We start from the raw sequence: 14,870 nt of genomic DNA on the forward strand, positions 1-14,870 counted from the left end.
ATCTTTCAGAACCAGAAGCGTGAAAGAAAGCCCTTGCAAGGCCAGGGGTCTTGACAGGGCATTCACCATACCCCTAAGCAAAACCGGACTGTTGTCACAAAATGAAAAAAAGAGAACAGTGAGATTTACATAAGCTTTGGGATGTTCTCTCACAGCTCTGCAACATCTGTACTTTCAGAGGGGGACCGACACAATTACAGATACTTCCTGAGGTTACGTCAATGTAGCATGCTGAGAAAGTGGAACAAGGGAGAAAGACAGAGGAAGATATTTTTTTTTTCAGTCCCACACAATTATTCACTTCACAGAAAGACAATCCAAATGACACACAAGGCCTCCACGAAGCAGCAATATCATACATTGAGGGTTGCCAACTGGCTGGGTACTCTGTTTCCTTGGGCGTTTCTTTTGGCCTCTGAGGGAAGGAGGTGTTCGAATTTTACTGGTGCAGCCAGAATTTTAAGGAAAGGGCACTTTCCCCACTTTGCTTCAATGGTTATGTCTGCACAAAGGGGCTTCAGTTGGCTGAGATCTCTGCTCCATTTTTAAGTTAAAGCAACCAGTGTGCCAACACTTAAAAAGTGGCAGGTGGCAGCCTTTTTCAAAGGTGGCACCTCGCTCATGGGATGCCCTTCCCCTTGAAGCTCGCCTGGTGCCTACATTGCTTTCTTTTATGTGCCAAGAGAAAATGTTTTTATTCACCCAGACTTTTAATATTTTATTCTGGAAACTTATTTTAAGCTGTTTGTGTTTTTATTGGGTATTTTTTTTATGCTGGGGTTCTTTTAATGCTGAACTTTAATTAAGATCTTTTACAGTTTTGTTTTCATTATTTTTATTTTGTAAGCTGCCTTGGGCAGGTTCCTGGAGAGGTGGCATAAAAATATTCTAAATAAGTAAGTCCTTCCTGCTTTCCAACACTGTGGAACATCTGCCATGGGGGGTGGGGGTGGGGGAAGGGGTTGTACATTAGTGTTAGTGAACATTCTTTGCTTATCCCAGGTGTAGTCCTCCAACATTAGGAATGCGCTGGACTGTCACCAATACACAGATGACACTCAGCTCTATCTCACACTTCCAGCATATCCTAAGGAGGCTGTGGAAACCATGAACCTGTGCCTGGAGGCAGTTTTGGGATGGATGATAGCTAATAAATTGAAACTGAATCCTAGCAAAATGAAAGTGCTACTGCTGGGCAGAAAGATTGACCCAGGAACTGAGGTGCCTCCTGTTCTGGATAGGATTGCCCTGTCCCATAAAAGAGCAGGTTTGTAGCTTGCCTGTGTTGCCGAACCTTGGCCTCCGGTTGGATAAGCAGGTGGCAGCAGTCGCTAGAGGTGCCTTTCACTGGCTTCAGCTAATGAGCCAGCTACAGCCTTTCGTAGGCAAAAAAATATGTATCTTGGCACAGTGGTTCAAGCCCTGGTAACATCTAGATTAGACTACTGCAATGTTCTCTACATGGGGCTGCCTTTAAAGAGTGTCTGGAAGCTGTAGCTGGTACAGAATGTTGCAGCCAGATTCAGCATTCTGGGTGGTCTTTGCTATTATTGCTGTTGTTGTTGTTATACTTCTAATCCGCTCTCCCCTCAAACAAGCTCTGAGCAGAGTACAACATATATAAAATAACATCAACATAGTAATTTAAAAACCAGATAAAAGCATCAATAAACACAGCAATACAATTTCTAAATGGCAGCGGCACACATATTGCACAACTCAGTAATAACAGTAATCAGTGGGGGCCGGATGGCCAACTGCAAGATGTTGACAGAACAGAGGAGGAGACACACACACACATCCTGCCACAAAGAATGGTTCCTGGAAGAAGTAAACATCCCCAAGAAAGTGAATGGCTGAAGAGAGTTTGAGAATAGTAGATATTAGGCATATCATATCAATATATCTAAATCTCAATGTGGCCCCACATTTGGATACTTGAATCTAGAGACTGGGGCCAGGGACAAGACAGAACTTTCTACAAACCTGAGGAAAGCCCTGGGTTTTCAGAAAATATTTCAATCTAAAATATGTCCCACCCTGCAAATGATAAAAGGAGCACCTGTAGCTTTAAGAAACTGATTCCCTCAATAGCCGTTGCTAGGCAACCACAAAAGTATTGCCAACATCCAAACCTTCGTTTATGTCAGTAAAAGCAAGGGGGGGGCTCTTTCCAGGGCTGTTTTGGCCTTTGGGGGAGGATTCATCATGGCCAGACCTGGCAGCAAACAAGGGTCAACTTGCTACTGTACGACCCTCACTAATCCACAACAATCACCTCACAAAAGCCATGGAGGTTCACTGGATGACTTTGGACCAGTCAGACACTTTCAGGTTAAGCTACCTCAAAGGGCTGTAGTGAGGATAAAATGGAGAAGAAGAAAGTGATGGAAGCTATTTGGAAGTGATGGAAGCTACTATTGCAGTAGAACAGCAATATTAAGCTGCTATTGGACTCGAATCTGGCTGAATAATAGAGTTGAAGATGAGAGGGGCAGATAAAAGGCAGATGTGTGGGTGGGAAGGAGAACAGGAAGCAGGGAAAGGTGAGGCTATGGGGGCTGTCAGGAGAGAGAAAAAGGAAATAGATTGGCTAGAGGATACAGGGGGAAGTGATGTGCCCCCATAAGTCACTGAAGGTTCCCCACCATGCAATTAGCCAGTTTTCCATGGAGAAGGAAGGAGGAAAAGCTGAAGGCACGGGCAGTGGCGGGGGAGCGCAGATTAAGGTATGGTTGGTGGGAAAGAGAGGAGGTGGGAAAATGGAAGAAGCTATGGGGGCTGCCAGAGAAAGAGGAAATAGTGGGAGAGGAGAAAATGAGATGTCCCCCACAAGTCCTTGCGGGTGCCTTGCTTGTCAAACTTCATAAACATTTTTAAAAGAAGTATATGGACTACAATCTTAGATATTTTTAACTGATTCTAAGCTGCCATACAGAGCCAGCTGTGGAAGGAAGGGTAGGGTAAAAATATTTTATGAGCTAAAAAAATTATACCTGTGTCGTTATTTAACTTTGAAGAGAAAGGGAAGCTGAAACAGGTGGCAGAGTTGAGCCTTTGGAAGGCACCCGGGGAGGTGCAGGCTTTCGACACCGGGGCAAGGAGCAAAGAACCAAGAACTATGCATGGGAGTTAAGATTTTTGTTAGGAGACTTTACCGTGCGAGTTATGTAACACAACGCATAGTAGTTTAGGAGTATCTGCCAAGTCCAATCTAAATCAAAAAGCCCGTGCGCAGATACACACGGGTGGAAGGGGTGAGAAAAGAAGGAGAACCTGGAACCTGAACAATCAAGTCACTGCTCATCGGGCAGTCCTTTCCACACCGGAACATTATCTGATTTGTAATATGTCAGAGGCTGTCAAATTAAGCCTTATATGATCCAATGTATAAGAGACATTGGATTGGACAGAGAAAGATTCCATTTCCAGGCCATTGAATCGCTTTAACAACTCCACACAATTGTGCCCAGCTCCCCCCGCTACGCCCATGCGTCAATCGCATGGAAAGAAGCCTCTAACATGTTCATTCTGAATCTCGTTGCAAACTGCGGCTCGAGCATTCGGCTATCCATGTGGATTAAGGCAGAGAGTGATATAATCAGAATAATTCTCCTCAGAGCTCACTTAATGCCTCTTTTTCCTCCTCCTCCTGTTTAAAGATTTAATGGCTCACTTCCTGGCTTGCCCAGCATACAAACCCAAGCAGATTTTCCTCCTTCAGGAAATGTTCCAATTAAGGGGATTCATAATTGGTAATCGGATGCTCCCTTTAAATGGATTTTCTTCTCAAAATACCGTCCCCCAGATGAGCTGCCTACATGGTGGCGGGCGCTTCTCATTCCTGACCTCTTGCAGAAATCTGTGTGCTTTCTTCTCAGCTATATTCAAAGCAAGTAATTGTGGGGGAGAAATGTGTGTGTGGGGGGGGGGATTTCAACACAGCTCAAAGAGTTAAGCAGAAGAGGGCTCTCACTGGCTGTTCACCTCCATTGATCTCAGGGACAGCCTAGGGGCCAAATTTAGACATAACGGCCTCCTCGTGGCCACCACCTCCATCCTGAAAGAAATTTTAAAATGCCACAGGGGCCAGACCCTGATCAGGCCTGCAGCGTGGTGCTCTTTGCCCCCTCCTGTACCTTTTCAACAGCCAAAAGAGCTGCAGGGGGTATAGCTGTATTGGCACTTGATAAGACATGACAGGGGACAGGACAAGAGCACCTCAACCCATCATGTTGCAGGCCCGATCTGGAGCCTTGCAACATGTTTAAAGGACATTAAAAGTGGTGGCAGCATCTTGTGAGGACCCCATCATGTCTAGTCTGGACCTTGGCTGTGTCACATGCTGAATTCTCCAGCCCTTTCTGCACTTAATAATAATAATAACAACAACAACAACATTCGATTTATATATCGCCCTTCAGGACAACTTAATACCCACTCAGAGTGGTTTACAAAGGGTGCTATTATTATCCTCATGACAATCATCCTGTGAGGTGGGTGGGGCTGAGAGAGCTCTGAGAAGCTGTGACTGACCCAAGGTCACCCAGCTGGCTTCAAGTGGAGGAGTGGGGAATCAAACCCAGCTCTCCAGATTAGAGTCCCGCTCTTAACCACTACACCAAACTGGCTCTCAACTGTGTTCCTAACAGAGAGCTGAACTTCTCATACACAAGGCTCAAGCCCCTTTGGAGTCCTGAAATAATAGAAGAGTCCAACAGTACATTAAAGTCTTACTCTAGTTTTTAAGGTGCCACTGGACTTCTGTTTTGTTTTGCCACTACAGACTCACACATTTTTTTCTGTCTAGCATTACCCTTCACAACATCAGAATAGCCTTTACATTTATCCAGTTCCAGGCCATGCCAACAGCTCCGTTTGGTGATTGCTAGCTACTCCTGGACACTATTTGCTTTATGTTCCTGTATCTGCACAGCTCCGGTTCCAGAGGATCTGTCCCATTATATTCTGTCTTCCTGCCTCTGCACAGAGCCTAGAACCAAAATTCTCACAGTGCTTTGAAGGGCTTAAACTTTTCCTTAGAAACTGAGAAAGTGATTTTTCTTCTCTTGTATACTGATTTGTTCATTTCATACAGATTGTCTTTGCTTGGCGACCAAGAAAATACAGGCTAAAGTTGTATCAGAAGGGTGAAAATACTTTTATTAGAGAATCGCTCTATGTAATCAATCTTATCAGCCTTTGGCCATATACAATAAATGCTACCTGTACCACACATTCCGGAGAACACAGGTTGGGTCTGGGGTTCCCAACTAGTGTCATACATAAAACAACTGCACATGAATTGTGTATTCTCAATAATTCCTATGTGTGTCACCACACCACAGTGTGCATGGAGCACTGGTTTCAGTCTCTCCCTTTGCACCATTTTTACAACCAGAAACAGTCCTAGAGGGGGAGCAATTAGGCCTGCTGGGGAAACCCACATGTATCCAGGGAACTCATAGGTTTTCCCACACAGTGTCCCCAAAAAGCCTGTGCACAAGACTGACACTGGAGCACATTAATATTTTAATTTTTTCTGAGCAAAACATCAGTAGCAGAATGGATAAAATGTATCAATATGTAAGAAGGCTAGATACATCAGGAGCACGTTAACATGTAAATGACATTTATTTATTGTTTAAAAGATTATTAAATAAAATTTACATCTCTAGATCCTATATGTTTTCCAAGCCATTGGCCTGTAATGTGTTTTTCACAGAAAAGTGGCATAAAAACAAAGTAAGTAAATAAATGGTATGGCCAAAACAGTTTGTTTGTTTGCTTGCTTGCTTAATTATTTAATTATTTATTTATTTACACCCCGCCCTTCCCACAAGCAGGCTCAACAATATTTCAATAAATACAGTAAAAACATTAAAACCACTTAACCCAGATAAAAAGATTCAGGCCCCATTGATACGCATGTGAATTGCAATACTTCTCATACCACTTCTGCCTAGCACATTCTCAACCAGTTCTTCCTCCAAGCAGCACAGGGCAGCAAGCCGGGTTCATTTTATGCCCACAACAAACTTGCAAGATACGCTAGAACTGACTGGCCCAGGGACACCCAGCAAAATGCATGGCAAAGAGGAGATTTGAATCCCAGTCGTTCCACACTGTTCTTCTGACATGGCCTGTTACACAGCAGTCTAACAGAAGAGCGTTTCTCGGTTCAATCCAGAGAACATTTTACAATGAATTCATGTCTTCAAGGAAGTATCACAGGAAGAGGGAAGGGGAGGGAGAGAACGAGATTTATAGACTCCTAAGTCCTGAAATTTCACATTGCCAGAGCATTTATTCCACTTGCTTGTGAAGCCGTACTTCCAGATAATTACCATCCAAACTAGATCAGTAAACCATTACTGATTGGATAACTAAGTCGCCTTCAGCCGTTCTTCTTTTTAAGCCACTCAGCTTTCCATTGAGATTTATTTCTCCTGACAACTCCGTGTTCATCTAACGGCTTTGCAAAGTTGGGAGACATTAACGAGGCTAGAAAAGCTTGCAAGAGTTCACTGGCAGAATTACAGGAGCAGAGAACGAGGGATACATGTTGAACACTATTCGAACCTACTCTATTCATTTATTCTTAAAAAAAAAAATAGAAGAAAAAAGCATCCGAATCCCAACTTCTCCTTACCTCTTCTGCCAAACTTGGAAAATCCTAAATGAAAGAAATCTTATCCTGTACCCAATTTCAGTCTCCACTATTTAAAGTTAAGCTAAGAAACTGCACTTGCAAACTCTGCTATCTACAAAATGCTGATGAAGGGCAGAAAAGTCGGATCAGGAGAGCCTGTAAATCCTTTAGAAATGATTGAGGAGTAACAAACATGAGGACTGTTGCAATGTACAACCAAGACAACATGCATTTATACTTAGGGTTGCCGGTCCCCCACTAGGGGCAAGGGATCTCTCACTCCCACCCTCCACCCCTACTTATCTGGTCAGTGGGAGAGGCAGGGGCCTCCCGGGGGTGCGCTCCCGGGCAGCATGGCATGCTCCAGTGAGCCTGATCCAGGCCTGATTAGGTCCAGATCAGGCATGAATAGATCCAGATTGGGCCTGAATCAGCCCACATGGGGCTGGATCTGGCCCAAATCAGCTAGGATGGGGCTCCCACACTTCACAGTGGCCTGCTCCAGGCTGATTTGGGCCCGATCTAGGCCAATTCGGGCCCAAAGTGGCCCTATTCAGGCCCAGATCATCCCAGATCAGGCCTCTGTGGAGCGCGGGAGCACTCTCAGGCTCTGCAGCGGGCCGTTCCAGGCTGATTCAGATATGAATCAGGCACCCTGAAGAGCATGGGAGTGCTCCCAGAGGCGTCCATGGCCTGCGCAATGACATCACTTCCTGGAAGTGATGTCATCACATGGGCTTGGAAGTGCCAGGCCCGCCACCTCCCACCAAAAGGACAGGAGGGGCCTGGCAACCCTATTTATACTCCATGTTCCCATCCAACAGCTCTAGAGGCTTAGCATCAATAACACACTATCATGTTGGCAGCATGCACCACCCACGCTCCTGTGCCACCTTTGGTCTGTCAAAATATTGTCTACTCAGATTCACAGCAGCAATCCGATTGAGGTCTTTCACATCATCTATAACCTGATCCGTTTTACTGGAGATGCCAGGGTGTGGACCTCTGTACGCCAAGCAGATGCTCTACCATGGAGTCATGACTCCTCCCCACAGATCTCCTTAAGCAAAGTAACACTTACTGTTCAGCAAACAGAACCCGAAAGCATTTGCTCTGTCTGCCATCTACAACACCACAAAAGATGTCACCGAACAAGAAGCTGAAGAAGGAAACGTTCTTAATGGGTTTCTCTTCTCATAATAGATATATGTAAATGCTACCTCTCCAGAGCATTTCAGTTTGGAAGACATGACATTTCTGGGCTTTAAGGAGTTTGGAGAACCAAATTCCCATTTATTTTGCCCGCTCAGCCAGCTCAAAGGAAGTGAGGCTCTAATGCAGGAAGCAGCACCGCACAGCAATCACAAGGTTGCCCTTCTACCAACCGTGGATTATGTTACGTGACCCACTAATACAGACTGATTTAAGATGCACTTTAGCCAAGCGGACGGTGAGCAGGCAAACCAGTCATTTCAACCTGGCAACTAGATCCTTTTTCACTCCAGAAGTTAACTCCAGACCAGCAAGACAAAAACTGTCATGAGAGCTACCTAGGAAATACCAATGAGACCCAATAAAGTCAACACACTAATAGGCTCATGAATAACAGCACCTAACATTTGCCGGTCTAGATGTTTCAACCATATGGGCTAGTAACCTCAATCTTTAAATCCAAAGCTGAAATGCTGACATGTTGTGATACCTGATAAATTCCCTGTCTGGAAGCTCACTAGAAATGATCAGCCCTTACAAAAGACCTTGACCAGCCAATATTGAAGATACCAAAACAAGCAATATATATATGAGGGCAACACGGCGAAAAATTAGTATAAAGTGCTATTGAAAAAGTAACAACAAATGAATTAAAGTGCAACATGCTACAGTACCATAGTAGTACAATCAGAACAGGGAACGGCGACCAATACAACCAACCAAGGTAATGGAGTACAAAGTGAGCACTACATATAAAGTCATAGAATTATTTTCTTATTAAAGGTACTTATGTTCTTTTTTTTACAGGTGTCAGGAAGAAAGCCTGGGGGCACAAGAGCCCAGCGACTCTACAAGGAGCCAGGCAAAGACCTTGTTTCAAAACGTCTTCCTCAGGAGTCGCAACACAGATAACACAATAATAAATCACCACCATGAAGCTCTTGGGTGGAAAAACAAGCACCTCCAAAGGTGCTGAAGATACGGCATCAAGCGGCTTTGGTGGAGGCAAATGAACTCACACTGCAGCACTCAGACCAGCGAGGGCCTGGGTTGCTTCTCACCCACATAAAGGAGGAAGCCACAAAAAGCAAATAAAACGTCATTTTGGTTTTTGGAGGGGTGGGGGAAAAAGTTAATCAAAATGTGCTTTCTGGAATACTCACAGAATTAATTATCCCTTGGAGGGCCCGGAATCCTTCAAAGACAGGGAAGACTTGCTCTTTTGAATCTGCGATTTTTTCAAGCTAGGAAAATAAACACAAATACATTTTGCCAAGCAATACACGTCACATAGGCAGCCTTTCAAAATCTATAGCAGAGACTCAAAGGAAAAGGGAAGCAGCTGGCTTGCCGTTTCCTTCATCGCTGTTCCACAGTCAAAGGGGCAGGGCTTTTTTTCAGCTGGAACGCGGTGGGAACGGAGTTCCGGAACCTCTTGAAAATGGTCACATGGCTGGTGGCCCCGCCCCCTGATCTCCAGACAGAGGGGAGTTTAGACTGCCCTCTGCGCCGTCGAGCGGCATGGAGGGCAATCTAAACTCCCCTCTGTATGGAGATCAGGGGGCGGGGCCACCAGCTATGGGACCATTTTCTCTGAGGGCAACCCACTGAGTCCCACCACCTCTTTTCCCAGAAAAAAGCCCTGCAAAAGGGGAAAATAAGACTCCAAAGTACCTCATCTTTTCATCAGTGGGAACTACAGCAAAGAAAACAGCAAGTGGGGTTCCAGCAACATAGGCTTTTCTCACTCTTATGTACTTATGATTTATATTTCATCCTGCTTCCTTTAGGTCACACTTGGGTCTCACACATCCTCTGCCTGAACAGCGGCTGCCAGTCAGTGCAGGCAACGCTTCACTCAGTGAACTAAGAACTCAGCATATGAAGTTGCTTAAAACAAACCACATTATCAGCGCATATAGTTCAGTACTGTTTATTATTTATTTCACGTTTATCCGGCCCTTCCTCCAAGGACTTCAGAGATGCTTGATGCTCCTCCCTGGCATCCTCACAACCATCTTGTGAGGTAGGCTAGGCAAAGAGAGAGTGACTTGCCCAAAGACACCCAGCTAAACTTCTCCCAGATCCCTACTCTAACCATAATACTGCCTCTGAATGGCTATGCTTTCCAGACAAGGAACGTTCTCAGCATCTGCTGAGACTTTCTAACCAGAGGAGAAACACAGGGCTGCACTTGAGCGGAGATTACAGCTGGTACAAAATGCAGCAGCACACGTTATTATGCAAGTGCCAAAGAGGGCACATATAATTCCGACATTACATGAACTGCATTGGTTGCCTATGGAGTACCAGATCAGATTCAAGGTTTTGGTACTGACCTATAAGGCTGGGACCAGCGTATCTGCGGGACCGTCTCTCCCCAGATATTCCCCGGAGGACACTCTGATTAGGAGATAAACAGCTGGTGGTGGTCCCTGGCCCCAAGGAGGAATGCTTAGCCTCGACCAGAGCCAGGGACTTTTCGGTCCTGGCTCCCACCTGGTGGAACGCTCTGTCTACTGAGACCAGAGACCGGCAGGACCTACTATCTTTTCACCAGGCCTGTAAGACAGAGCTGTTCCACCCGGCACATGGCTGAGGTCTGGGCCTCCGTTGGCCTGAAACAACAAGGGGGTGTATCAAATCTAACCCTCCCTGCGAAGGCTGTCCACCATCCTGCTTTAGTTTGTTAGGCTGACTGTATAATTAGAAACATGTTTTTCTTTTAATGATGCTTTTAAATATTTTTATGGAAATGGAATTTTATTGTATTTTAATGGGTTGTGATATGCCCTGAGCCCTCTCGTGCGGAGGGCGGAACAGAAATGTGAAATAATTTTTTTTAAAAAATAGGCCTTGAACGCAAATCACATCCTCTACTGAGCCACAGCCTCTCCTCCCTAAAGGGGAAAGAGTTTTATATGGTTGTTGTGGGTTTTCCGGGCTGTATTGCCGTGGTCTTGGCATTGCAGTTCCTGACGTTTCGCCAGCAGCTGTGGCTGGCATCTTCAGAGGTGTAGCACCAAAAGACAGAGATCTCTCAGTGTCACAGTGTGGAGAAGATGTTGGTAGGTAATTTATATCAACTCAGGAAAGTGGGTTTGGGCTGAGTCATCCTGTAGGAGTTGATATAAATTACCTGCCAACATCTTCTCCACAGTTTGACACTGAGAGATCTCTGTCTTTTGGTGCTACACCTCTGAAGATGCCAGCTACAGCTGCTGGCGAAACGTCAGGAACTACAATGCCAAGACCACGGCAACACAGCCCGGAAAACACACAACAACCAGCGTTCTCCGGCTGTGAAAGCCTTCGACAATACATCAGTTTTATATGGGTTTCGAGTCTCTAATCCATCAAACACCGAACAATGCATCCAAGTCAACGAAGCACCCCATGTGTATTTGCAAAAAAAAAATGCAAGCAACATATTCCTCTGATCTGATATGGTGGGTGGCAAGTATCCGCAACAGATCTCCCTTACCTGATTCTGATTAAAATCAAGGACTCCAACGCAGTAAACTCTTGCTCCCAGTTTCCTGGCTATGTTCGCCTGTTCCAAAGACAGAGAGGGGGAAAAAGAAACCGTTTGTGCACTTGCTGGGATATAAAAAACACATATGCCAGTTCTGATCAAAATCTCCACTGAGAGCTCACCTCTTGTTCTGCATAGAGTGGAATGAGGCTGGTCAGCTGCCCATCTGTCAGAGCAATTATAATGCTACTGGACTTCATGTTTTGTTCCTTTTGAATCTGTTTGTTCGCCTGAAAGATTAATAATATGAGCTATTGAAATTGTATTTGGGGGTTTGTGTGTAAGGTGCCATCAAGTCGCAGCCGACTTATGGGCACCCTGAAGGGTTTTCAAGGCCAGCAATGAAGAGAGATTGTTTGCCATTGCCTGCCTCTGCATAGCAACCCTGGACTTCCTTGGTAGTACATTCAAATACTACCCAGGGATGACCTGGCTTAGCTTCTGAGATAGGGCTTGCTTGTATTTGGAGGGGAATGGGACTACAGACATTTCAGATAACACAAGATACTGAAGTTAGCATTAGCAATGGGCCAAATATTGCTCAAGAGATAGCGGACTAAGGAATGGAGATTTTGGGGTCTCTCTCCTTGCTGCATGAACCCAGCCGCCGACCTCTAATAACCCCATTACCAACAGCAAACAACAGAGATGCCTTTGCTCAACCATTGCCCACGCTACAGCCAGTTCTGATACTTGAAGCAACTGATTCCTGGAGAAGGACAGCAAGCAGCAGACTGGGCAACTCAAAGCACCTCCCACGGTTATGAGAAGCCAAAGTGCACCCATGTAATGCACCTGATCCCCTTTAGATCCTGTGCATTGAACATCTAAACTGGTCCCTCCCGATCCATATGGATGCAGGACAGAAGAAAAGGCGAGACAAGCATCAGCTGTATATAGAGCAGAGTTTGTCAGGGAACCCTTGACAAAAAATGCCTGAGCATTCATCACATTCAATGGCAGCCTATCAAGAAGAGATGCCCAAACAGGAAATCCGTGCCTGTGAAGAGGCCCCAGTATGTATTCCATCCCTGCATCATGGCAAATGATGTTCAAACCTTACACTTTTTTAAAAAGAGAGACAGATTTCTGTTCCTAAAAGATTCAGAGTCTATCCATGGGGGCAAAGTGTCCCGAATACTAAATTATACAGCTAGTTTCAGAATGGCTGCGAGGACACACACAAACCTTACCTCTTTTAACCCTTCGTGCATGTATGTGTCACCTCTCGGCGTGACTGTACTTAGCACTCTGAGACCTTCTTCAATTTTCCTTCTAAGAATATGATGAAACAGAGCAAGTTAAGCTCTACTGTAAAACTGAATGCAGAGAAGTTAGCCGTGTTAGTCTGTGGTAGCAAAATCAAAAAGAGTCCAGTAGCACCTTTAAGACTAACCAATTTTATTTTAGCATAAGCTTTCGAGAACTTGATTCTCGAAAGCTTATGCTAAAATAAAATTGGTTAGTCTTAAAGGTGCTACTGGACTCTTTTTGATTTTGTAAAACTGAAGAATGTGAGCCCTCTGCATGCTTTTGACCCATGCTGGAGCAATTTTTTACAATGTATTTCATTTATACTTTGCCTTTATACCCAATAGGGACCCAAACTGGCATACATCATTCTCCTCTCCTCCAATCAATCTCACAACAACCCTGTGAGTTAGGTGTGTGTGTGTGTGTGTGTGACTAGCCCAAGGTCACCCTCCGAATGTCCATGGATGAGAGGGGATTCAAACCTGGGTCTCCCAAAGCCTAGTCTGACACTTTAACCACTACATCACTGTTTTAGGCCTCCTGTGTGCTGGCCTTCACCTTCCCTCCAGACCAAATGTGTTCAGGATTTTATTTACTTATACTTGCTAACTTGATTTATCATCCCTCTTTCTCACAGAGAAAGCAGGAATTAGAGAATTTAGAAAAACAATGCAATAAAGACCAGTATAATACATACAGTAAACAATGCAAAACTACTGGCATTTGGCAAGAAACAATACAATAAAAGATACATTATGCCATTAGAGATGAAATCAGAACAATATAATATACTGCAAACAATTAAGTAGGAGGGGAGAGGCACGGAAGAAAACTGCTTAACAATCGCCAGACAATTAGAACTACAACCCAGTTCTTAATATAGTGTCCTTCTCTGAACTCTTCTCTTTTGCCCTATTCCTATTACTTTTGTCAGAATGTACCCCCAAACAATTCAGCTTTACATATTCTGAAAAAAATGTGGGAGCCTTCCTGACCTCAGCCTGCCACCCTCGAGACTCGAATCCTACCATGTTCCCATTCCCACCACTTTTAACTGTTGATCTCTGATCACAGCTATTTCCAGGCCATTAGTTACTCTCCAGAGCCTACCTCAACACAGGACACTCTTTAATACCTGAACAGGAGCCATCCAATCAAACATTACAAAGCTCCTTAGATTGATTGATACATACACACACATTCTTGTTCAAAGAGTGAAGCAGCCCTAAAAAGAATACCAATGTCATGTTTTGATTACAGTAGCCCTCTACACACTTACCAGGGATGCTTGTACAATTCCTGTACCTGTCCTGTATACATGCTACAGTGAACATGCATACAATTGAGATAGTGTACACTTTTCTATACATACATTGACCAATTCTTGTATTACATTCAGCATTTGTACAACTGAACATGCAAACTTAAACCCTGTGTTTATCCAGGTATTGTTCTCTAGTTTTATTATTAAATGGAACACACATTGGCTCTTCCTACAAATAGATTCAGGTGGGTAGCCTTGTTGTTCTACAGCAGAAGAGCAAGATTAGAGTAAGGAAGTGCCTTAAAGATCAACAAAAAGTCTAGGGTATCAGCTTTCAAGAGTCAAACTCCCTTCGTCAGATACTGACTCAAATCTTGCTCTTTCAAATACATGTGCATACATGTAGGATGTACATGCATTCACCGTAACGTGACCATAGGACAAGTGTTGGCAGGAGCAGCGCCAGGGTTTCCGGCGCCCGCAGCCAGCCGGCTGGCTGGGTGCATGCACACCAGCCTGCATGACGTCACATGTGATGTCATCATGGGCGTGCACACGAGCCGACCCGATTGCTGTGGCAGGTGGCTGGGATGGGGCGCGGGTGGCCTCTCAGCTCTCCCACTCAGTTGCCCTGTGCTGCCCCAGATGCCTGCCCGCAGCTGCTGTGCCTGGCCGGGGGCGTATGTTGGCGATGGTGGCAGCGCAGGGCAGGAGGGCTGGGAGGCTGCAGCTCCATGGCATGCGCTTCCACCCCCAGCGCCTCCTCCGGCACCCCCTCCGGCACCCTGCGGCAACCGCCTACCTGGCCTCAGTGGGCGCACCGGCCCTGCGTGTTGGACCAGGATTAGGAAGATCTAAGTTCAAATTTCTACTCAGCCATGAAACCCAGTGCTGACTTTAGATCAGTCATTGTTTCTTGACCTGGCCTCCCTCACAGGGTTGTTGTAAGGGTA

General features: G+C 45.1%; 1 protein-coding gene across 2 annotated transcripts in view; it reads right to left on the reverse strand.

Moving 5' to 3' along the window:
- Positions 1-14,870, reverse strand: part of ANTXR2 (ANTXR cell adhesion molecule 2) — a 160,879-nt gene that overhangs the window by 121,946 nt on the left and 24,063 nt on the right. For both annotated transcript variants that reach the window (XM_054990122.1, XM_054990121.1), the window contains exons 4-7: positions 12,593-12,674; positions 11,522-11,629; positions 11,349-11,417; positions 9,028-9,108 (exon numbers count right to left, since the gene is read on the reverse strand). In XM_054990122.1, the coding sequence (XP_054846097.1) occupies positions 9,028-9,108; positions 11,349-11,417; positions 11,522-11,629; positions 12,593-12,674 (340 nt within the window). The remainder of the gene's footprint in view (positions 1-9,027; positions 9,109-11,348; positions 11,418-11,521; positions 11,630-12,592; positions 12,675-14,870) is intronic.

Source organism: Eublepharis macularius, chromosome 10, assembly GCF_028583425.1.
Source record: "Eublepharis macularius isolate TG4126 chromosome 10, MPM_Emac_v1.0, whole genome shotgun sequence".
Classification (NCBI taxonomy): domain Eukaryota; kingdom Metazoa; phylum Chordata; class Lepidosauria; order Squamata; family Eublepharidae; genus Eublepharis; species Eublepharis macularius.